The 25,826-nt window shown below is 36.7% G+C and overlaps 1 protein-coding gene across 3 annotated transcripts in view; it reads right to left on the bottom strand.

Moving 5' to 3' along the window:
- Positions 1-25,826, bottom strand: part of LOC117408860 (ETS-related transcription factor Elf-2-like) — a 44,392-nt gene extending 18,566 nt beyond the window's left edge. Inside the window, exons 1-2 of one of the 3 annotated variants that reach the window (XM_034014224.3) lie at positions 25,693-25,826; positions 19,751-19,916 (exon numbers count right to left, since the gene is read on the bottom strand). In XM_034014224.3, the coding sequence (XP_033870115.1) occupies positions 19,751-19,916; positions 25,693-25,767 (241 nt within the window). In that variant the 5' untranslated portion in view covers positions 25,768-25,826. Of the gene's footprint in view, positions 1-6,084; positions 6,246-19,750; positions 19,917-20,537; positions 20,560-25,692 lie in introns of those variants that run through there. The other 2 variants (XM_059004835.1, XM_034014227.3) reach the window with 2 other exon arrangements.

The following is a 25,826-nucleotide window of genomic DNA, read 5'->3' on the forward strand; positions in this document are numbered from 1 at the left end:
TGGATCCAGAGCAGGAGGACAGGCTTGAACATTTCTGTGAGCGGTACAATCATCAATATTTTTCCGAACGATTATACTGTGTGCCCAATTAATCGATTACTATTTGGAGGCTTAACTGACAGCCCTAGACTATTGTTGCTTGTTTTGAAGAAATCCATTTCATGCTTTCTTGATGACTGTTTCCAAAGCTTTAACAATTGTGTTTGAAAGATGGCTAAGAAATGCAAAGGATTTTTTTCATTGTCTATTTAGCTGTACTATAGTAATACTGCTAAGTTTAAGGGTCTACTATTTCTTGTCAATTCTTGACAGAATTAATGGTAGTTATCTTTTTCAAATGACAGCAGCTATAGAGTAAAAAAGAAATGTGGTAATTTAAATCTCCCAACTACTAGCCGATTGCATTAAGTGTTTTAAAAATGAGCTCCCCCTCATGATAAATTTGATATGAATTATGTTGATGCAGTTTTAACAAATGTAACGAAAGCAGGACTTTATTTCCCACTTTCCTAGAGCTTAGTGTTCTGTCATGGCTAGCAGAGCACGCATAGTTTGCAATACTGAATAAACAAGTTAGTTAGTTTGGGGAACTCAGTAAAAAAAAAAATACACAAGTGAGACCAAAACCAGGACAGTGATATTTTGAAATGTACCTATTTCCAATGAGAAAACGGGCGAATTTGTGTCTTTTCGTTCACATAAAGTCAGAAAAAAACAACATATGAATCCAAATTAACATGTATTTATACTAAAGTAATACAAAAATTACTACAAAAGATTTAGAAGTGAGTAGTTTTTCGAGATATAAGATTATACTGTAAATCACTTTCACGAATCAGCCCCCAAATGTAAGTCTCCCATCATGTTCTCGTTATACTGTCCTTGGTAGCAGCGTTCAAAGTCCAGTATATCCTGGTGGAAGCGCTCGCCTTGCTCCTCCGAGTACGCTCCCATGTTCTCCTTGAATTTATCAAGATGAGCATCAAGGATATGGACTTTGAGGGACATCCTACAGCCCATTGTGCCGTAGTTCTTCACCAGAGTCTCAACCAGCTCCACATAGTTTTCGGCCTTGTGATTGCCCAGGAAGACCCGAACCACTGCGACAAAGCTGTTCCAAGCCGCTTTCTCCTTACTAGTGAGCTTCTTGGGGAATTCATTGCACTCCAGGATCTTCTTTATCTGTGGTCCGACGAAGACACCGGCTTTGACCTTTGCCTCAGACAGCTTAGGGAAGAAGTCTTGAAGGTACTTGAAGGCTGCCGACTCCTTATCTAGAGCTCTGACAAATTGTTTCATAAGGCCCAATTTGATGTGCAGTGGTGGCATCAGCACCTTCTGGGGGTCCCAGCCGTACTCATCATACTTCAAGGCGTCCAGCAAAGTCTTGATGCTGTTGTAATCCTCTTTGAGGTGCACCGAGTGAGCCAGGGGAAGAGACGGGTACTTGTTACCATTATGGAGCAGCACGGCTTTCAGGCTCCTGGATGAGCTGTCAATGAAGGACAGTATAACGAGAACATGATGAGAGACTACATTTGGGGGCTGATTCATGAAAGTGATTTACAGTATAATCGTAAATCTCGAAAAAACTCACTTCTAAATCTTTTGTAGTCATTTTTTATTTACTTTAGTATAAATACATGTTAATTTGGATTCATATGTTGTTTTTTCTGACTTTATGTGAACGAAGACACACAAATTCGCCCGTTTTCTCCTTGGAAATAGGTATATTTCAAAATATCACTCCTGGTCACAAAAGCAAAGTTTGTGGGGAATAATAGCCATTTTCTATACTTTTGAGGCATAAGCAATTAGGAAATAACACTTACTACCCAGGAACAAAAATTGTGTTACATAGTGTTATGAATTTAAAAACCTGACAGGTTCTCTGGACAGACGAGTCAAAGGTAGAACTTTTTGGCCTCAATGAGAAACGTTATGTTAGGCGAAAAACCAAACACTGCGTTTGAACAGAAGACCCTCATCCCAACCGTCAAGCATGGTGGTGGGAGTGTGATGGTTTGGGTCTGTTTTGCTGCCTCAGGACCTGGATGGCTTGCCATCATTGAAGGAACCATGAATTCTGCATTGTATCAGAAGATTCTAGAGAAGAATGTCAGGCCATCTGTCCGTGAGCTGAAGCTGAAGCAAAAGTGGGTCATGCAGCAAGACAATGATCCTAAACAAACATACAAGCAAATCTACAAAAGAATGGCTGCAGAAGAAGAAATTCCACGTTTTAGAATGGCCTAGTCAAAGTCTCGACTTAAACCCCATCAAAATGTTGTGGCAGGACCTGAAGCGAGCTGTCCATGCAAGGAAGCCCTCAAATGTCACGAGTTGAAGCAGTTCTGTAAGGAGGATTGGGCCAAAATTCCTCAAAACCGATGTGAGAGACTGACCAACAGTTACAGGAAACGCTTAGTTGAAGTCATTGCTGCTCAAGGGGATGCCACCAGTTACTGAATCTAAAGGTTCACATACTTTTGAATCATTTGTGGATAGATGTTGAAAAAGTATCATGTTTTTGTGTCATTTTCTTTAATCAGGTTATCTTTATCCATTATTAGGACTTAGATTACGATCTAATATTTTAGGTTTGAAATATGTGAAATATGTGAAAATCCTAAGGGGTTCACAAACTTTCTCAGCACTGTATGTCAATCATATTTGACAAAAAATGATTCTAAATCAAACACAGTAGTTTAATTTGTATACAGTTTATCCTGCAAGGTGAAAGCTGGATGGCTCCTCTAGTATAATTTGGTTAATTCCCAATAAAAAAGAGACCGCACCACACACAGAATACTGTAATCATGTAGTTTCCAAAGAAAACACTAGATCCCCTGCAAGTGTCTTGCAAGTCTATTACAAATCAACCATATGCAACAACTGCAAAACATTTCTGGATCACCCTTCTCTCCACAGGGATTCAATTGTTCTACATTTTAAATGAGGGATTAAGTTGTTAATGCCTATTAAAAATATATAACTTCCATTATTATTAGAAGGCAAACAAGTTAGGGGACTACATTATTGGCTATTAGCAGATGTTGAGGCAAATCAGTGTAAACCTAGGGCAGTGCTAATTATTTTAAGGTGAGCAGCTCACTTGTGATATTAATTTCAGGACTAAAAAATGTAAAGATAAAAGGAGACAATGTGTTGCCTCCAGGTACTGCGGTTTCCTTACTCTATTAACGCAAAGCTGCCCAGTGTCTTTCTAACCTCTGTGACACTGAACCACCTGCTGCATTTCATCCACAATTTCACAAGCTGCTCTGGCCATGTTTGGTGATCTGTTCCTCACTAAAGCTGTACAGGAAAGAGCAGATGTCTGAGTGTAGCTATCTTTAGGTGACCCTGATTATTATGGCTCCAACGTCAGAGCTAAAGAGGATCTCACCCAGCTCAGTTCTATTACACTTTTTAGAGGACCTGCCCTTGGAAGAAAGCAAAAGTAGTTGATTTTTTCCAGGCATAATCGATAGGAGTTTAATATAAAGGCTAATTAAACCTACTAAGTGTGTTTATTTACAATACAGGATTGATTTCTCATATGGATAGCCAGAATTTTTGTTAAATCAAGAACTAGAGGTAAATTGTTACACATGTTCACTGGCTGTTTTAACTCAATTTTATGGGTATAAACTGCATTACATTAAAAAATGAATGAATACTATATATATATATATATATATATATATATATATATATATATATATTTTCCTTAATTATGCTTTTGGGTTTCAAAAGATTCTGACTCACAATTTCTAAAACATTTGCTATTTAATTCTTCCAACTCCATTAAAACAGAAACAAGCACCTCTGTGCTTGGAAGTGGTCCCTTGTTACAGTGCTCATCCTACACAGTCTTTGCAATGCAATTCTTATTGGCTCAGGCACTTTTGCATGATGGGAGTCTTGATTTGGATCTTAGATGTATGTGAAGCAGGGGTTTGTTATTAGCTGGGTAACTTGCCTTTCAAATTCAACAGGAGTGTAAACGTTTTTCACAAAAAAAAAATGGTTTACGAAAGTAAAATATGAATTACTCTTGTATCACCACTGGGATTAGATACTGAACCATGCCAGACAGCAATACAGGTAGCTCTCTTGGGTGCATAACGCAATATACATGCCATATGAGGAAAAATAGGAAAGCAGACATCTGATCTAAAAAGAATATATAAAATGTAAGTAGCCCTGTAAATCTCAGCACTTGACTGACTTTAATAACTTCCAGCTGTTCTTAATATTTACAAGAGTTTTTGGTACAATACTAAAGACTACAAAAATTGACTGCTTGAAATTGAGCACAGAGCAATTAACACATGTATATAATGCCTGCCGCAGACTCAGTTGTTCTCTGCTTCATAGCTGCAAAAATAAAACGATGGATATCAATCTCCAATCCTGGAAATGTTATTCTTTTTGTTTATATAAACATATTGCATATAGAGACGCATGGTTTAATCATATGTAAAAAAAAAAACAAACATAACGACATTTATGGGGCGTCCAGGATTCTCAAACAATATTTACAGTAAACTAATATCTAATTTCTAAAAGGGGTTTAGGCTCAATGCAATACTCGTATAAGTGCAATGTGATGTTGCATGCATCCAACTGCCCGTAAAAGTTGCAGAACTTGTAGAAGAAATATGTTATAAAATACAAATGACAGAGCACACGTGTATAAATAAATACATGCATTGTTTATAAAAGTATATATGAATATAGATAAGGAGTAATGACGACAAACCAATCAGTATAAATATGACCAACACTGCCCTGAGAACGCATTGCATGATCTTTCATAGATACTGTATATAAAAAGCAGCACAAATTAAAACCACCTAATTACATACAGGAAATTGCTCCCGAATGTGAAAACACTCAAGTAACGGAATAGTTTACGGACTGTGCACAGGGACTGTAAGTAAATAAAGTAGTGCGCACTTCCGTGTTTACACTCTGGACTCCCTTTCCCTCCAGTTCGCTCCACAGACATTCTCGAAGCAACCTGTCACTCACTCCCCGCCCCGGCTAGCATTGGCTAATACACTAGTATCCGCCTTACAATCTTCGTTATGCTACAGGTCACTGCTCAAATTTCGAACATCTCTGGGAGCCCATTGGTCAGGTGACGCTGTCACTCAATAGACAAACACCATATGCACGCATCCCAGCACTTCCGCCTCAACTAATTCCATCTCCCCCCCTCCCCAAAAAAAGGAAAGCCCTCAGAAACAAGCTGACTGTGAAATTGTCGAGATGCACAAATAAAATAGTGCACATCAATCCAAAATATCTCAGACGCCTTTTTTATTGTGTGCGCTCATAAAATATATTCACGTAGTTTACGCACACATTTATTGCCGTAAAAATGACATTTAAATCATTAAAATGCACATAAATACTAAATATAACCCCTACATTTTTAGAAGGAGACAGGTTATTTTTACGGTGCAACCTAGGCTAAAGGACATTTTTTTTGCATGCATAAGCAACACTATTCAGCAACTTGCACCTCTCGTGTGCATAAATTATGGATACGGAGGTGGCTAAACATGTTCTGAACTGCAACGATCGAAAGCAGAGAATAACACTCGATGGATTACACTTAAATATATATTATTACTCAATACAGAATTAAAAAAAAGACAATTCAGATTAGTCCACGTCCTTCCGATTCAGACAGCGTGGCAAAGACGTAGGAAAGATAACAACCTCTCTTACACTTCCTGGTTTCCCAGCAACTCAGAACAACCAGTGATGAAACCCACAGAAACCAGCAAAAATAAACTCCAGCTTCATGCGCATCCTCCCCAGAAACACAGTTGCACTTAAATCCACAAATCTACAACACCGAATAAAATGAGTTTTTTTTTTTCAATCCCCGAAACAGGAAAAGCACAGAACGCCATGCAGGTTGCTAACCAAGGTGATCACTTCCTGATTTGCCCTCCATTACTTTACAACACAACTTGACGAATCTCTGCAGCAGCCTATTCCAAAAGCCCAAAAAACAAAAGCAAGCAACCACTGGATCGAAAAAAAAAGTTTGCAAAGTGTTACCGGCTCTGATGAGCAGATCAAGCTGGTTAGCGGGTCCCTCATGCAGTGAAGTCGCCATGTTCTCTCAGATTTGCAGCTTCACATTGACTTACATTGAAACACAGAGAGACACAAGCAATATCCCTCCGCTGACACAGGAAATCACCGCAACTGAGCCAACATCACAACCCCTACAGCAACAACACGATCCTTCCGCGCTAAACACAGGAAGTCATTTCTTCCCTTCCGTCATCAACGAAAATAGGAAGAAAAGGACATTACCTTTAACGCTAAACCGTGTACTCAAAAAGGAGAATGTTCTGATTTATTTATAGTTACTAAATTTGCTCTGTCGCTTTTCTTACTCACCACAGCAGCAGCAGCACCACGCACACTTCAAATGTGCATTCGTAGTAGTTTAGTAAAAACTACTTCGTTAGAATAGGTACTTCACATATTGTTAATCAGTTTAGGTTTATGGACACACGCGTTTTCACGTTTATTTCAATTGAAAAGCTACAGATGCATACAAAAAGGGCTTTGGCTAATTTGTTGTGTTCGGTTTTTTATTACATTCCAGTATATACTGTTATTTGAGCCTACATGACCATAAATTCAGACTTTTTAACAGCAAAGCACCGAATCCCAGCAGAACCTAGTGCCAAAACTACGGTGTAAATCGGTCATTATATGATTTACACACAGTACATTACAATAACATAACTAATACTTTGTAGTTGTGTTCGAGATTATGACTAGAAGACGATTTTTTTTCAAGTTGTAATGTAAACACATCATCGGGCTTTAAAGTGGCAATTTTGTTATGGAATCTACAATATAATCTATATCAAATGTGTATTTCTATAACACATGTTACCAGTTGGCAAGAATAATAATAATAATAATAATAATAATAATAATAATAATAATAATAAACTACAGTTATAAACTTAATATTGTGTGAGAACTATTTTTCTAAATTAGTGGAATAGTATATTCAAAGCTGTATGTGTAGGGATGCAAACACTGACAAATGGATAACTATTTGAACTGAAGCCCGTATCGCACGAAAGCAGTAGTACGCCAAGTTGACCCAACAACTTTTTGTTACCCCCACCCTCCTTGCTGTTGATAACATTGTATGTTTAAGATTAACACAGCGTCAATTAAATTGTCACTAGACTGACCAATCCCTTTGCAGCCTTGAGGAAATAGCTTATTTCCGTAACAATAAAAACATTCCACAAGCGTGCGTCCACAATTGTGTGCCAGATCTTAAACGCTTCCTAGTAAATTTGTATTGTGGGAATCAATACTCTGATATCTTTACATTTTAGTTTCAAGGCATAGTTGTAAATATATATATATATATATATATATATATATATATATATATATATATATTTATATATATATATATATATATATATATATATTTATAGTAAAAATTTATAGTATATATATATATATATATATATATATATATATATACACACACACACACACACAATTCCCTCACACATAGTACAATTTAATCATGATTACATTTTTTGCAATCAATATAGATACCAATACAATTATAAAAATATAATCTCAAATATTTATACCATCACATGATCATTAATATAATGTCCAAGACAGAATAAATTTACTTTAATATTACTTACCATGTCCTGTTTAAAAATAGTCTTTTAAAATATAAGCTTAGTTTTTGCAAAGTGTGTATCCAAACAGCTCCCAAAGCTCAATGTTCACTGTAAAAACTCAGCTGCTTCCTTGCACCCGGACAGTAACTAATACATTCTCTGCACACGCACATCTTGCATTCTGGCAGGCAAGCCAAGTCTATTACATAATGGAGTCAGACCAGTGCCAGATGTACTATATACATCTTTTTTCTTATAGTGTTAAAAGATAAAACGATAGAGGATTGTGGCACTGTGCCAACAGTTGTCATGAAAGCTTCCCCCTATAGCTCAGGAAGCACACTTTAATCTTGCGCTGAACATCGCTGGCATTCAATCAGACACTGGGCACACACTTCTAGTTGTGCCAGTTCCTTTGGTGGCTCTGTGAAATCACAAAATTTAGTTCACTTTGAAACCCAGGCCATCAGATGAAAGGCATGAGGCACAAAATAAACTAATGTAAAGCCTGTGAATAAGAACCACGGTTTTCAAATTTGTTCAATGACTCTCTCGGTCACCTTTAATTATTGGTATCATCTTTGCATCCCTGATCATCTTCAATAGCCCACATTTACAATCCTGGTATGTGTTTTTTCAAAAGGTCTATTGGACAGCAAAGAAAAAATAAAGTCGTTAAATGAATGCAACATGGAATTGAATACAAGTTATTTAGACTATTAATTTTCTTTTGGTGACCGGTTTCTCAGAGACGTCGGATTCAGTGACCAAGAGTTGCGTCACACAGTGAAGAACTTATCTGAAGCAGCAGAAAGGAGCAGCAACTGTCTGTGGTTGAGACGGAAAGATTCTGGCTGGGGATCTCAAGCACAATAGAAAGAAAGAAACGCTAATGTATGGGTAAGCTGGGCTGAGTTGAGTGGGGGACGGAGGGGGGTGATGCTGGTACGCCAGAATCACCGTCGAGCCCTCTTGAGGTGTCGTGGGCTAGTCGACGAAACACAGAGGATGGAAGGTGCCCACTTGAAGACCCCAGAGATGTACCCTACTTAGCTCAATCCAGACGGTTGTCATGCTGATGCGCTGGGGAGACCGCATGAAGTTTTAACATCTACTCTCGTGTAATGGAAATCTTTTGGTGAAAAATGTATAAAAAAAGTAAATGTACAATATTGTGCAGTAAAATGGTAAATTGTACTAAAACTGCTTCTTTACGACTGCTAATTAAAAAGTATTCAGATAAAACCATTGTTATTGCTTCAAAAGAAAGCTCAGAATACACGACTGTTTCAAAACACCCTAGAGAATGTTTACAATTATACATTTAAATAAAGTGTTATAGTTTTGTGTAAATTGTCAATAGTTCATAACATATTTGCAACTAAAAAAAGAAATGCTATTCAAAGCTGACCAGTAACATGTTTCCAGTAACGTGTTAATTAGTTAGAATGTTGTGGAGGTTTGCTAACACTTACGTAAGAGAAAGATCATTTGAATTGTCTGTTTATTTTTAAAGGCTCCACACTGTTACTGGCAAGCTGATATTCTTGGAGGAAAAATTCAGTAATCATTTTATGTTTGTATTCTTTGTTTTTGGAGTATAGTTTAGAACAAACTCCATACTTACCTTTGCTTTCTCCTGTGTTGTACATATTTCTGCAATATTTTTTCCAACTTCATTACATTTGTTATGATGTTCTGGGGAATGCCACCTAACATATTCCATAGCATGCGCAGGAGCTCAGAAGTAACCAGGAATGTCCCTGTCATTACTTCTCAGTAAATGCGCCCCCTCTAAACAGACTGCTGCTTGTCTTCTCATTTCTGTTTATGCATGCTCAGAGCAAGCTTTCAAATATTAACAATACCAGGGCCTTTTTTTTATTCAGAATTCAATAAAAAAAAAAACTCAGTTCTGTAAGTTGCTGCAAATACTAGACAGACAATCTCCAGTTAAATAAATGACCCACAAAATCAATATCTAGGAGGCTGTGTGGTCCAGTGGTTAAAGAAAAGGGCTTGTAACCAGGAGGTTCCCGATTCAAATCCTGGCTCACTCAATGACTGACTGTGTGACCCTGAGCAAGTCACTTAACCTCCTTGTGCTCCGTCTTTCAGGTGAGACGTTGTTGTAAGTGACTCTGCAGCTGATGCATAGTTTACACGTCCTAGTCTCTTTAAGTCACCTTGGATAAAGGTGTCTGCTAAATAAACAAATATTAATAATATCATCATCTAAACTCAGCTGCTAATTTGTCTTCCTTCACAGTTGTTACGTTGGGAAGCCAGAATCATTCAGTATTCAAGGTCCTAACACCTCTACAAATCCCTTTCAACCCATTAAACAAACATTCTCCATTCAAGTAAAAAGTAGCTTTAACTTTCCAGACACAGGTCAGGTAGCTAATCTGTTTAGCGGTGGTGTGCCAGGAGAGTTAATCTGTAAATCACGTGGCATAACAAGAGAGAAGATTGCACAATTCAGTCCTGCAACAACTAAAGTGGCAACCATGAAGTGAAAAACATTTTACAATAAAAAAAAAAAACTTTCTTAGATGTATTGATTAATGGTAGTGAGTTCTGTAACTATACATTTTTTTATTTATATTATTTAATTTTTTTATTTAAAAACGTATCAGTAAGGTTGTATTTTTGTATGTAAAAACATGCTTTCAAGATATTTCACAAGAACATGCTTTCAAGATATTGAACAGTAAATTAAATAGCATTGTTACATTCAAAATTGTAAATTTTTTCTAGAGTTTTATGCAGGTCTTCCTAAATATTGAAATGCTTACCTGAAAAAAAGTAAATGCTAAATTGTACAATATTTTGTTTTTAATGTCCACCAGTTAAATACACTTTGTTTGAATTGTCAAACAAAATAAAACATAAATAAATGTAAAAATAACAACAGACACATGATGTCCCCTTCTTCTACTAGCAGAAATATTTCCGCTTTTTCGCAGCTCTATGCAGTGTGTTCAATAATTTACCGGAAACAAACTAAACTGCCAGGTTCCCAAATGCAGTGTAACAGGTAGTGCATCCATTAGACAAACGCTTGACGTATTTATCTTTAAGTTGTGCAAATATGTATAGTTACACTATTCTTTCAGAAATGGGAACTTCATATTACACGGAAATCTGAAATCTGTGATCTCCGTGAAAAAAAAAAATGCAGCCTTAGTTATCAGCACTTGCCCATGATTTGTTTGCAAATCCACATCACCGTAAATCTTTGAGGTTGTTATTTTGAAAAAAAATATTACCCTTAAAATAAACACAACAGGTATCATTTGAAATATATCATGACTGTGTGCTATATTAAGAAAGAAACATCTATCTGAATTAGATTCATATGCTACTTACTAAAAGCCAGTATTTTACTGTAAAAATGTTTTACTGTATGTGATATATTTCTTAACTTTCTAAAAATTGTTTATTTTAAAAACTTAATTTCTTAAGTTTTTAAAATAAACAATTTAAAATAGCCTCTTCAAACACATACAGGGCAGCAATGAATGAAACTTTCATTCTGCATTCGGTTTGGAAAGTAAGAGTTCTTCATTAACATGACAAAGCTGTGGGAGCTTCTACAAAAATGGACAGAACATTTTTTTCTTTATTGGTAAGCCCTAGATTCCCTGCATATAAAAGCCCATACTTCCCAATGTGGAACAGCCATTATATTCCAAGTGCCCCTCAAGATACATCCCAGCTATTGTTCACTTTTAAAAGTAGGGGCCACTTGTAGTTTTGATGGGGCACTCGCAAAATATTTAAACATTGCCAATCATCCCATCTGAAGACTCTCCTTCCTGCTTCATGCAAAACACGTTGTTTAAAGGTTGATAGCACTCCTTAAATGGATCATATGCTGAACGATTACAATTAAGCAAATACAGAATGATAACAGCTCCCTTACTATGAATGACTACTGAACAATGCATGTAGACCATTTGCACCCATTAGAGTGCTAATTGAAAAGGGATATAAAATTGCTGGAGGGCCTAGCTTTAGGTGTTTTTTTTTGTTTTAACAGAATGTCAATTTTGTGTTCAGCTTAACAGGTATGCACATCTAAAATGGCAAGGCTTCATTCACGGTCTCAGCAAGATAGCCTTTTATTTTTATAATGGTGTAGTTCTTTTAAGAAACACTTAGGTGGCTCTTTTGCTGGTGCACAGTATAGCACAAAAACAACTGTAGTAAGAATATGAACAAAATAGCACTGAGAGACAACCAAAAGCAGTTTTACATAAAACAGGGCACCCACATGAAATTCATAAAAGGCCCAAATTAAAATACAAAAATGTAAAATTGTTGTATTAATGTGATGTACTGTAGTCTAATTTCCAAGTTTGATCAAATGTTTAAACAGGTACTGACTATGTTGAGTATTTTTTTTAGCTTGCATACCTAAATGAAGTTTACACTCTCATGTCAAGGTACTACCCTGATGCAGGTAAAAAGTTTAGTTTTAGACCTGATGAAGCAAGACAAATCAGTATCTGCAAAGGAGGTTATAAAGAAAGTAAGTTAATTCTAACTGAAGACAAGGATGATAATTCTGCAATTTTGAATATTACCATTGATCAATAATAGCATTTTAGGCAGAACGTCAAAATAAGGCACCCTCTGACTTGTGGTAGTAAATTATTATGACACAGAGAAATAAAAAATGTGGTACAAAAAGTTAACCAAGAACTTTCTAAATTGTATTTATAAAATCAGGCATGGTCAAGTTTCACGTAACAAAGAATTATCTAATATACCAGAGGTGGACACACCGTGGCTCAAGAGCTGCATCTGAAATGATGGGTGACACACACTTTGCGGCTCAAATGAACTGAAGAAAGAATAATAAACAAAAATGGACAGAAATAGTTCAAATAAACACAACACTATTATTCTTTATTCTCTTTCTTTAAGCCTGCGTGTTGACTGCAAGGACATTTCATCACTTGATGACCTTCGACAAAGCCGGGTGTGCAGCTGAAAGTCAATTTCATAATTTTGAATTAAGTACTCGTCTGTTTCGTGGAGACAATAGCATTGAGCAAACCCTCCACGAGTAATACACGAAAGTATGAGGCTTTAAGCCAGAAGGTTGGAAGAGTTTGCTTTCACTGAAAACCGCGGTAAACCTGTGTCTCATCTGCAACAAATCGCTAACACACATTATGAAACAAATCACAACAAAGTTGAATCTGAATATCCTCCTTGATCAGACTTGAGGAGAAACAAGCTAGCCTCTTTAAAAGCATGACACAGCAGTCAGCAGATGCTCCTTTTGGTGTTCAGAATATCGTGTGCCAAACGTCCTTATTCAGATGAATGAATCTTTTTATAAAATTGGAGTGTTGGCGCTAGACTAGAGAATGCATGTTTAAATGTATATTGCAGGTCTACAATTTATATTATATTTACATATCTTACATCTCGTCATGAGCAGGTACTGTAATCCCTTTCAAAATAAATACTGCATTTGTCATCCACAAAGCTTTCACAAGTATTTAATACATGCAGCAGTCATACAAAAAAACAGCTTGTCAAAAAAATCCTTATAAAATTTTTTATGTGGGGGTTTTGGTGAAATCAGAGCATTTATTGTATTTTGCTTCATAACTGAATATATTTTATTTAAAAGTGCATAACGCATACAGTATGAACAGAAACAATGGAAAAACACCAGTGTGACATTTAACGTTTAATACACTGTTGATCTACAGTCCACTACAAATTACACAGAAACTGTAAGGCTCTGCAATGTTCTCCCTTATTCTTGTGTATTTTACTGCAATAAAGACATAACAAGTACTGTACTGCACTGAGTAAGTGCAAGATTCTGTTATAATGTTCGACGAATTTAAAACAATGCTAGTATTTAAAATGTCTTGCTTGCAAACATTTCATGTTTTACAGTATGTGTCTTGCAGCCATATGAAACTGTTGGTATTCGTAGGATCAGGAAGTTTTGCCGCCCCTGAAACACACTACAGAAAACTGACTTTCCTTGCTTCAATGCCAACAATACAGCAGTTGGCCACAGGAGGGACTCTGGACTGTAAAGTATGTAGAATCTCATCTTACTGTTGAGCTATTATTTGCCACCAGATAATGGTTTGTTCTATAAATTGATTGGCCTGGATGAATGCAGAACTAAAATGCCAGCCTGCACTTTATTATTTAATTTTTTTTACTGTTTTTAGTTAATTAGTTTAAACTTCTTCAGTGTCTTTGATAAGTGGTCTTGTTATTTTACTGTTTCTTGAGGTGCCATAGTTATTTTTCATTGTATGCATGTTATGTAATAACTTCTTGTTTTATTATAAAGTTGAATCTCTACTTTAATTCATACCTTTCAATAGAACAATTAGAAATTATAGAAATCACTTTTTGTGTTTTTTCTCTATTATAACTGGTTATGCAGGACAAATATACAAACTGCATACTTATGAAGACAACAGTACCTGTGACATGTACTCTTTGATATATTAAAGCTGCATCTACATGTTGTCAGTTACATTGTATAAGATATCAGATCAGATTTGAGACAGTGCTGATACTGTAGGATGAACTCGGTTGGTAGATCCACAACTGCAAACTTCTTGTTGTATAAGAAGCCATCTCAAGTCAGGATAGCACGTGCCATCCTGCATAACCATGTTCATATATCCCTCAAGAAAGCTAAACACCTTGCAGACTTGTCATGTTGAATTAGTAACATCCTGGCTGCCCATGGAGGCCCTACCCTCTATTGAAAAGTGTTTGTTGTGGGGTTTTCAACCTAGCAAAAATATAACAAAACAGACCACATGAGGAAGTAACACCATGTCATAAGTAGATTTTTCTTCACCTTAGAATTTCTTTCAACACCGTAGCATATTTTTATTTACAATATTTACAAACAGGTGTGTTGTCACTAACATTAAAAAAAAATATTAAAAAAACCCACAAATAAACAAGCAAAACACATTATAAGGGTCCTAAACCATTAAAACACTGTTAATGAACTGAATTTCCCCATTTAACAGGGACAGGCTACTCCTGTTTACCCTGCCAGGACAAACATCTTTATTCTCATTAGTTTTTCATATTTTACCTCCAGTTTTGTGTTACAAAAAACCTTATTCCATACTCCCCCTTCCATTAGAGACTGAAGCCATTTTATACCTTGTAGAATCAGGTGCAGCAGATTCATTTTCACAATCAAGGTGAGGTCAATTAAATTAAACTCGCCGCCCAGCTGAAAAACCCTGAACCGCCCGTTTTGCAGATTCTACTGTGGCTTTTACGATAAGGATTGATTGTGGATCACTAGATCACTTGCGGGCGCTGGGTGAAAAACAAAACTTGGAACCACATGACAGCTGTGTTACTGTGTTATGGCTTAACAATACATTTAACCAATCAGAGAGCTGAAGGGGTGGGTTTTCCGTTTTAAACACTTAGAGAGGCTGAAACATCAAAATGACTGCTAAAAAAAATAACAGATTATTTTCTAGTGCTGGGACAAATCTCAGAATATTTGAACGAATATTTTTTTACATGTATTCGGATTTTAAAAAAAATCAGATGTTTGAATTTGCTACAAATGACAAAAATACCTTGCACTTCTTTACTGGTCTCACCAGAATTTGCGCGACAGTTTTCAAAAAATGGCAAATGAAAATGAGCTCTGGTGTCCTGCGCGGGTCCGCTTTTTACCCGCTTCTGACCCGTACCCACTACTACAGGGCCCTACCCGAACCCACAACCCGCTGCAGCACCGTCTTCTAACCCACAACTCGACCCGCTTTAATAAGATCTGCAAACCGACCCGAACCCGCAAGTTTTTGTCCTTTACCTACTGCCTGCATCAGCCGACTCTCTCATGCTCTCACATTCGCACACATATCTCTACCATTCTCAACAGATTGATTTTATAATAGGCTATACAGCGTGGTAGCTTTTTCTAGTGGTCTGCAAATATTTTAACATTGTAAAATGAAATCTCTCTGCTTACTTTACTATAAAATACCTGTCTATTCCTTTTGTGCCACCAGTCGAATGGAGCTACACCTGTGCTTTTGCAGAGATGTACCAGTTTTGTGGCTGTGTTGTTCACAAAAACATAATGACACGTTTTACAAGCAACGAATCCAGTCACGTTCATTATTTTAATTCGCGAGGATTCCAAAAGAATTCCACACTTCTGATTTACCTCTTGAACTATTATCCACTACATGATATAAACCCTGCGCTATCTTTTGTTTCACCTCGTTCACAAACATTTTTAATATCACCAAGCAGACGTGATAAAAGGATCTTTCGACATATCAAACAAGCGAGAACACTGCTTAGTCAGCTGACTCCTCCCTAATCGCCTCCTGCTTTGTGCAGGAAATACTGGTACATTTACCTTCTAATACGTCGTTATTCGGGAAAGGGTTACTGACAAGTACGCTGCAAGCACAGAAAACATTATTGGTGATTCAAATTCAGACCTGAAAATTACATTTTTTTGACCCGCACCCGAACTGCAAACCGCGAAAAAGTTCACATTCCGACCCGAACTCGACCCACTTTTGCAGGACACCCGTGGGTACCTGACCCGATGCAGGACTCTACTTCGTGTGATATGCGACATTATAAAATGGACAAATTAAATCATAGACCAACTTACTTACCTGATCTATTAATATTACTACACATTAATAGTAACAATTATCTAAACAGTGTTTCTGTAGGTAAAAATGTCAACATACAACTGAAACAGCATTTAAAATCACCCAACAAAAAATGTTTTTTTTCATCTCTGTAACTAACAATTACAGGGAAAAAAATGGCAAATATACTGTGGTATTTATTTAGTCAGAGAACAGAACAAAGAAAACTCCGAGGCAAGCAGTAGCAGGAACACCATTCAAAAGCCATCTGAGAAATCACCACGCAAGTCTCACTCAGCAGCGGCATCTACTTATTAAACTAAATATTGCCTTATAAAACTGACTAGTGAGTATGCGATGTTTAAATTAGGACACAACAGATACACATACATGCCAACAGTCCCTATATGGTCGGGACAGTCCAGATTTCCTAGCAAATGTCCCTATGCCTAGGAAGAAAGTTCCGATATTTACCCATAGAAAAAAAAAAATGTATTCTGCACAGTAGAGTTAGTGAAAACCACACGCTGTGCTCTTCGTGCGGCTGACATCTGCTGATCACTAACTTATACAAAGATAAGAATGCTTTATTATGTCTATTTTTACTGTCATGATGGTCGTGTCGTGTTGAGTTGGGGGGGGATACATCTATTATATGATAATGAGTGTTTTTTGTGTATGACTCCTCCCATGTGTATGATGCGTATCCCCTCCTGGAGACAAGTGTCCCGCTGAACAGTTTCCAAATGTTGGCAAGTATGGATACATCTCACCACTACCCTCCGATTTCAGAAACATATTTAAAATAAAATTAAAATCTTTCCTGCTCTCTTCTGACACAACCGTTGGGCTTTTAAACCTGGTCGGGTTCGGTACAGAATTCTATTGTGCTCGCCGCGGACAGGAAGGACTGCGGCACTGCGCAAACTGACACGGAAGTCGTTTAGTCCACATATCATCTAATGCTGGTTTACAATCTAGGGACATTATGCCGGTCACCGGCCACTGATGTGAAAACAGCCTCTGAAATTATTGGTTAGCTTCTCTTGAACACTGCAAAACCTGAGTAGGCTCATTTCCTATACACACACACAAAAAAAAAAAAAAAAAAACAACAACAATGTACACTCTGAAGCTCCTCCCTTAAACGTCAAGTGCCAGTGTAGTGTTTAGCTGTTCCGTGAATCCTCCCTCAGATGTGGGAAATCAGTCTGCTTTCAATTCACAAACTAGCTTTAAGAAATAAATTAGAAATGTATTATCAATCTTTTAAATGTTGTGGTACCGTGGTGAAATAAGCTTTCATGTTCAAAACAGCTCGTTGTGATTTTAACCTTATAATTTATAAGGTCATACAACGCAGGATTCATGCTACTTTTTCATTTTTTAATTTTTTTTAAAAATTGCTGTCTTTACAGGTGTTTGATTTGTTAGTTACCAAAATCTCAGTCAACAACTGAAGACATAAGAGGATAATTTCTTACCACTTAATTTGCACCGATGAAACATAACCTGCTTAACCGTACTGATGGCATATCAAATGCTTAGACGACAGATATGGTTGCATTCTTGTAGAACTTAAGGATAATATAAAATACATTTCGACAAGGAATTGCATTAGTTCCATTACTTAGTTGAGCACAAGGTGGTTTCAATAAATACTTTCTGATTTAAATATAGGCCTACTATGTGATAGTTTGGGTTATTCAGTGTATTTAAAACAGTAGGTTGTTTTTTGGGTTTTTTTTTTAATAATTTTTATATACCGACTTTCTGTTACGTGGAATGTAATAAACGAGAACCAAAACGGTGAGTTTTTTTTTCCACTTCACTTTACAAAGCCATTTCTACGTTTGTTTTATTTGAAGTGTTAAAGTTAAATTTCAGTTTTCGTTTGCTTGTTCAGCAACAAAAAGGCACAAGTAAACCTCTTGTTATTACTTTATGAAAATGTCTCGATGGCCACTGTTTACTGTGAAGAAACGGCAATGGCAAGGAATGAAAAAAAGGAAAAAATAAATAAAATGCAGTGTCAACTTTATGTACTATTTATTTCGGGAATAAACCAAACATATAACTTGAACTGCTATTTGGCATCCTTTGTTTTGTAAATTCACTGGGGTAAAGCAAGTCCTTGTGGGATATTTTTCAATTTTAAAGTATTACATATTGTAAGTTCTTGCTGTAAAATAAAAGCACACACAAACAGGACCACGGCCACGCCCCCTGCTGCTATGCTGTCTCTGCCTGCATACAGAGCAATATAATGGTTTTTATTACTTTTTGAAAAACGAACAAATATTCAAACAAATATTTAAATTATGAGCAAATATCTGAACATGAAAATCCTGTGTTCGTCCCAGCACTATTATTTTCAAAGCAAAAATAGTGACAATGAATGTGGAAATTCCCAAACCAAAATGGATGATGAAAACGAAAAATGTAGAAAATGAGAAAGAACCCCCCCGATATAGTCAACGAAGAGCAACTTGTAGAAAGCGAATTGGAAGAAATACAGGGGTCCTTAAATGGCACTCAGAGCTGTTAATTTCTTGTTTAAAAACGATATTTTCTGGCCCATTGAGAACTACCTTATATGGAAATTGGAACAATCAAAACACACTTCTTAGTAAGTTCCAAAACAAGCGCTTGAAAGTAATACCAGTACAGTACTAAGGTGGTTAGTACTGTATAAACAAATGAACTGCTCAATAACAACTGGTGTGCAAAAGGCGTTACAATTTGCTATAGCAATTCCCTTATGTAAAAAATAAATAAAAAAGAGCTGTGAAGAATTTGGTAGTAGAAGAAAAAAAATCACACATACCTGGGTTTGATAAACTGGTCCAGTTACAAAACAGGTAGAAGTAACATTTTAAATGTGGAGTTTTTCAGTGGATCTCTTTACATGCTAGTTATTACTGGCTAGAATTTTTTTTTTCCGTGATCGAAAAGTATGTATTATATTAAAATACAGTAATGACACATATTATGCTTCACTGGTTTAGACTAAACTGGCCATTTGTAATGGGAATGTTACTGTCCTGTGATTAAATAATAAATAAATAAATAAATAAATAAATGACTATGATGTGCTGAATTACATTAGTGAGTACAATAAACAGCTTCAAACCAATTAAAACACCTTCTAATTTCAAAGCATCAACAGCAAAAAATTATACACGTTGTTTCTTTGTTTCTGCAAGTTGCCCTTTTCAACTTTATTTTTCATTTTTATTGTTTTATGAGAATCTCTCAAAATTGCCCATGCACTCGGTATAATGGATTCCAGTAAAATGGTAAACTATAGTGCAATTTGAATTTTTGAATTATTACGTGCGTGCATGTCTGAGTGGGAGAGTGATGGAAGTTTATTGTAAGCCTTACCAAACTCCACTACTTCAGTCTCTACCTCCTGCTCCTCGGCCACATCCTGCATCAGGTAAGTCTCATCATCGTAGACCAAGACCTGCGCTGCGTAACACTGCTCCAGTCTGGCACTGGGCACTGGCTCCACAATCACTGCAGGGTACTCCTCGCCTTGCCCCTCCTCCTGCCAAACAAACACACCAGGGGAGAGGGGATTTTAACAGCTAAACAGATTGTGGATATTCAGCAGCAACACTCATCATCAAAACAGAAATGTTATGAAACTTGTTCCACCAGACATGACCGGCTTAATTCACAGAATATACTCAATCCATGACTTACTTCCCTGCCCAGTCTGATACTGAATCGTAATAGTAAATTTATTAAAAAAAAAAACACACATCTTTATGCATATTTATATGGTTCTATAATGCAAGTTTTTACCCAGGATTTGTGTTTAGGGATTCAGTGTGGGCTTTAGGATGGTGCACACAGCTCTCCTGTACCAGAAACCAGCCTACAGTTGTGCTTCTTATTTCAATCTAAATACAGTACCGCTTAGACCCAGCTGTCTCCGAACCTGTGTAGAGTATTACTACAGGATCTCAAGAAGGAGCAGTTTGGGGACATCTCCCCATTGGTACTAGCTCTCTAAGAAGGCAATTTTATAGTCCAGTTAGTAGATAACTGCACAACAGTAACAAAAGCAGAACAGAGTATAAAAAAACAATAATGTTCAGTAACAGTAATTTAAAACGGACAGATATTTCTTGTCCTCCGACATTCCGCTGGACAGGATACCTGCCTTTTTTAATTTCCTGAGGAAGTAAGCCAGCTTGTGAGCGGTAGCGCCAAATGCAAATCCAGTTATGATTGGACCACTTCACTTGCCTTTGATGACAGATCCTTCTTGTTTTGGTTTGGTTTTACACATACAAAATAATACTGCGTGTAAAGCAAATTTTATGGTCCATGTATGGAAATTCTAAAAGGAGAAAAACAAAATCAAGCCGTTTTTCATTTTCTGTTTTTGAAGACAGGAATACAAAGCATTTTAATAATTTTATTTTCTAATATTTAATTACAATAGGCAATATCAGAAATGAAAAAAACAAGCTAAAATAAGTTTTATAGCAAAACAGCTTTAATTGTTTTTTTAATTTCCATTTCAAAATGCAAAAAAATAGAGTGGATCAAATACACAAACCTTCTATAATTATGTATGTATTCATGTTAAGACGAACCAGTTTGAATATTTGTACAGTCTTCTTTTATACTGTACGTCTTGCCAATATAATATAAAACGCAGTGACCAACTGGAAAATGAGAAGCTGGAAGAGGTCAACTTATGAAACAGTTTAAAAGGGAAACCATTTTTTTTTTATTAATATTTCAAAATTACTAGCCAAACTGGATTTAGGAAACATTCATTTCCAAAACCTTGCCATAAAATTAGCAACTTGCTGTAATGAAGACATTGGTTTTCTAGTACTGCACTTGTCCTTGACTTTCTTTAATTAATAGTACTGTGATTTTATTTATGGAGTGTGTTACTTTTGTGCAGTTTTTGTGTGAGGTGTTTCACAATTGTTTTAATTATGTAGCTGAATAGCTTAAAGAAATAGCACTGCAAGATGACTAGACGCAGAAGGCGGACAGATGCCCCCAGTGCTGTTTATCCCAGGCTGGGGCTAATAAAGCATGAAAATCTACTATTTGAGATGTTTTATTAATTACTAGACAAATAAATTGAGCAGCTGAAGCATGATCAAATGTCAACTTAAATAACTGGCTAAAGGTTTACTATGTAGACCAAAAAAAAACAAAAAAACAAAACAAAAAAAAAACACTGACCATTTCAGCCTAGGCTGGAGTACTGAAGTAAAATGCAAAAAAAGACAAAGTACCATGCCTATGCAAACAGAAAGGCTGCCATGGACATTCTGCTGAGAATACAGAGGAATTGGAGAGAGCATGACGGGTCATGAAGCAGAGTGAACTTGAAGGCAGCTGGCACAGAGAGGCTTGACATGCTTTACAAATCTTAAAGAAGTTGACATACAGCAGCAAACCCTAACCATTACTTTAAACACAGCACAGAAACCAGGACCAGAGGACACTGCTGGAATAGACTTAGGAGAGAGGGAAGGAGACACTTCTTCACACAGAGAGGGTGGAGTGTATGGAACTGGCTATCTCAACATGCTGTTGAGGGAGGAACACTTGGATCCTTTAAGACCCAACTTGACAAAGTCCTGATATCAATCAGCTAGTAGGAAACATACAAGCTCAGATGAGCTGAATGGCCTCCTCTTGTTCATACATTTTCTTATGTTTCCACGTGTTGAACTACAGATTCTACTGTCTCTTTGCCCGGGCATTGGTTGTCCAGAGACCACTTGACAAAGTAAACTAGCCAGTGTTGCACTTTTCATACCAGTAACCTCTGAGGACGCCGAGTTGTTGTTTTCTACATACTGTACCACAATTTGTTCAGTAACATTCACAAATGATGAACCATTCTAAACTTTAATATAGGCTACTTGAGTCAATACTGGAATACTGACAAGCCAAAGAGCCATCATCAGAAACAACACTGGAGTGTTAATGCTAAAAAAAAAACAAAAAAAAACAGCATTCCGTGGATGATTACGATAGACTCATCACCATAAAATCTAGGGCTTGTCACTTACAGTATTTGATATTGATGACATCAGTTTTCATTAAATGAGCCTATACTTTTCTATGTAAAGTCCATAATTCAGTACATGCACTTTCTATCTACGCATAAAGATAACTGTTATTATTATTATTATTATTATTTATTTCTTAGCAGACGCCCTTATCCAGGGCGACTTACAATCGCAAGCAAATACATTTCAAGTGTTACAATACAAGTAATACAATAAGAGCAAGAAATACAATGATTTTTGTTCAAGTGTGACAAACCACAATTCAATAATACAGCAGATAATAGTGATAGTTACATCAGGATATGATTAAATAGTGATAGTTACATCAGGATATGATTAAGTACAAAATACTACAGGTTAAACACTTGGCAGATTACAATATTCTGAAGTACAGGACTAAATGCAGTAAAATAAGGGGGCAGATAAGAGCAAAATAAAGCACATTTAAATGAAGGGTGATAGTGTCCCAGGATACAAACAGAGGAGTACTACAACTGTTGGACTAACGGGCGGGAACTCATTTTTGACAAGCTGTTTAAACACCTACAAGATGCCTAAAACTGTCTGAAATAGTTAATGCAAATATCAGCCATGTTAAGTTAATTCAGAAAAATTAGTTCTTGTTAAATTCACTTTCAAACAAGCTTTAGATTTGACATCACACCTCTGCAATGAAAGCCAAGGAAATATATCCTGTTTTACAAAACTGAAAAGGTTTGTATTTTACAAAATGGAAGGTTTTTTTATTTATTTATTTATTCAACTTCTGGAGAACAGAGTGACCCAGTGAAACTGCGTTCTGCCTTCAGGCTTTAGTCCTGGGACAAAAATATCTGAATATTCAAACAAGCACTTCTTTACATGTGTTTGAACTAAAAAAAAACATGTCTGTTTCCGCTAGAAACTACAAAATTGATAGAAGTAAAAAATATATATCAACATGTTTAGCCATGTTTTACCACCTTACAAGAATCTGTGCAACAGTTTCTAAATTAGCAAATGGAAAAATAGCTCCATCTGTGTGATTTGTATAAAAAAATAAAAACAAGATCAATACAGCCACTCTTGTTCTGCTGTTTAAGTTTGGTTAACGAGGCAATCAGGGTCCGTTTCTGTCTGCCATATAACACAGATCAGGTACCTCGCTCCAAAATGCCTAATGATTTCTAACACTAGTCCACTTTGCAAAGGAAATGTCTCATATGGGGGTCAATGCTTTGTTTTTTATGTTGCAATCCTAGTTTTTGTTATGTGGAATGTAATAAAAGAGAAATAAAATGGTGAATAAATGTGGTTGATGTTTTCATTGTACAAGACCCTTTTACTCATTAATCTTATTGGAGATGTTTATTCAAGTTAAAAAGAAATGTTATTACTTTATGAAAACATGTCTATGGCCACTTTGTTTATTCAGTGGCAAGGATTAAAAAATAAAATGTGGTGTCTACTTTAGGTGCTGTTTGTGGCTAAGATATATTCACATTTAGACGTATTTGTAAAATGTTATACAGTGCACGCCAGCTAAACGGGACACACTAAAGCGGGATGACAGCTTTAGCGAGACACTTTAATGGGAACCGATTTTCCTCTATTAGAAATGTGCAAGACAACTTCGTTTTGTAGGCATGATATAAAAAAAAATGTAAAAAATAAATAAATAAAAAAATGTGCTTTAATTGGACAATTGGCGGGCTTCTCCCCAGTGTTGTGCTTTGCCTGTACACTGAAAGATGAACAGCAGTTTCAGCAAAAGTCGTAGTATCGCAGTTACAGTATAAAAATGTCTCAGTGGAGAAACAAACTGTCACTTGTTGACAGGGTAAGGGCTCTGGAAGCTCTGCAGAACCCCACATCGTCTCTGTCCTCCGTTGCTGCTCAATTTCACATCTCCAAAAGCCAGGCAGGGAGGATAAGCAAAAGCAGATGCTATTCTGTGTGAGTGGCGATGAAACGCAAATCCCAAAAATAAAAAGGAAACGCAAGGGGAAACACAGTAATGTAGAGAACGCACTTTTCGTTTAGTTTCAGCAGGCTGTTGTGAAAGGAGCAAGTATATCAGGGCCAATATTTAAATCAGAAGCTCGGGAACTCGCTGTACAGATGGGGCACACAGAGTTTGAACCAAACGTCTTTCTCGCTGGAAGCAAAGATACCAAATAGTGTTTAAGCGTGAGCATGGCGAAAAGCAGGATGCTGATTCAGCAGCAGCACAGACCTTAAATGAGATCTTCCCAGGTCTAATCAGTAATTACACTGCAGACAATGTTATATAAATGATGTATTGCAGGGACATAATGTAAATATATTCAGGAAACAAAATTACAGCACTGAAGTAAGACTTAATTAGCATACATGTTTTTGGGTTTTTTTTAGCTTTATATACTTATTCACGCGTGTTTCTGTGCACTTTGTGCTGTACTAATTGACTACTCCGACTTCTCGTGTTGTTTAACTGCACTTCTCTTTAGCGAGACAACTGCTTAAGCGGGACAGTTGTGGCCTCACCGGGGTGTCTCGCTTAAGCGGCTTCAACTGTGTCTAATATAATCATCATCATCATCAGCCTTTTTCAATCCACTGCTGGATGAAGGCCTCCCTAAGATTCTTCCACAAAAGCCTTTCTGCTGCATCTCTCATCCACGCTGCTCCGGCGTGTTTCCTGGAGGTCGTCTTCTTGGTCGCTTTGTATCTCTTGGGATCCAGTCCAGTATCGCCTTGGTCCAGCGATGGTTTGTTCTTGCTACATGTCCGGCCCACTGCCATTTCAGTTTTTTCACTCTTATAATAAATAGTATATATAGTAACCGCTGTAACAACATCCTTTGCTTTGTAGTTTATTCACTAGGGTAGGTAAGGTCTTCACAACCTATTCTTATTTCTGGTTTTCAGCTTTAATATAATGGCTTCTCATAACCTTTTGCAAATTAACGATTATCTGAATATTTCTCTAAATCTTGAACTGACATCCTAAAATGACAATTTCATGTTCGTCCCAGCACTAATGTTACAGTTTATTTGTTGCAGGTTGTTCAATTAATGTACAATATGCAACCAATAGACATTCACCCTGAAAAAGGCTGTTGGCCACAACACCCGTTTGTTTTTTTCTCTCACAATTAGAACTTGCAAATTGTTGCTGAATGCATTGCTGAGTGCAGGATGTTCCTTTAGTCAATCTTAACTAAATAAAATCATGGAAAATTGTTTTATCATTAATAAAACCATGACAGGGCACAAGTCCAGACAGGCGCTGCCTTCTCTACTGACCTGTTGTGGATTCTCCATTACACTGACATACTCCAGGACTGATCCTCCTCCGTCAACAACAACCACTGATGTCATGACGCATTCCCGTGGGGGCTGTCTGTGCTTTCAGCAACCACGTTACCTACTCACAGCAC

The sequence above is a fragment of the Acipenser ruthenus genome, chromosome 2 (assembly GCF_902713425.1).
Source record: "Acipenser ruthenus chromosome 2, fAciRut3.2 maternal haplotype, whole genome shotgun sequence".
NCBI lineage: Eukaryota > Metazoa > Chordata > Actinopteri > Acipenseriformes > Acipenseridae > Acipenser > Acipenser ruthenus.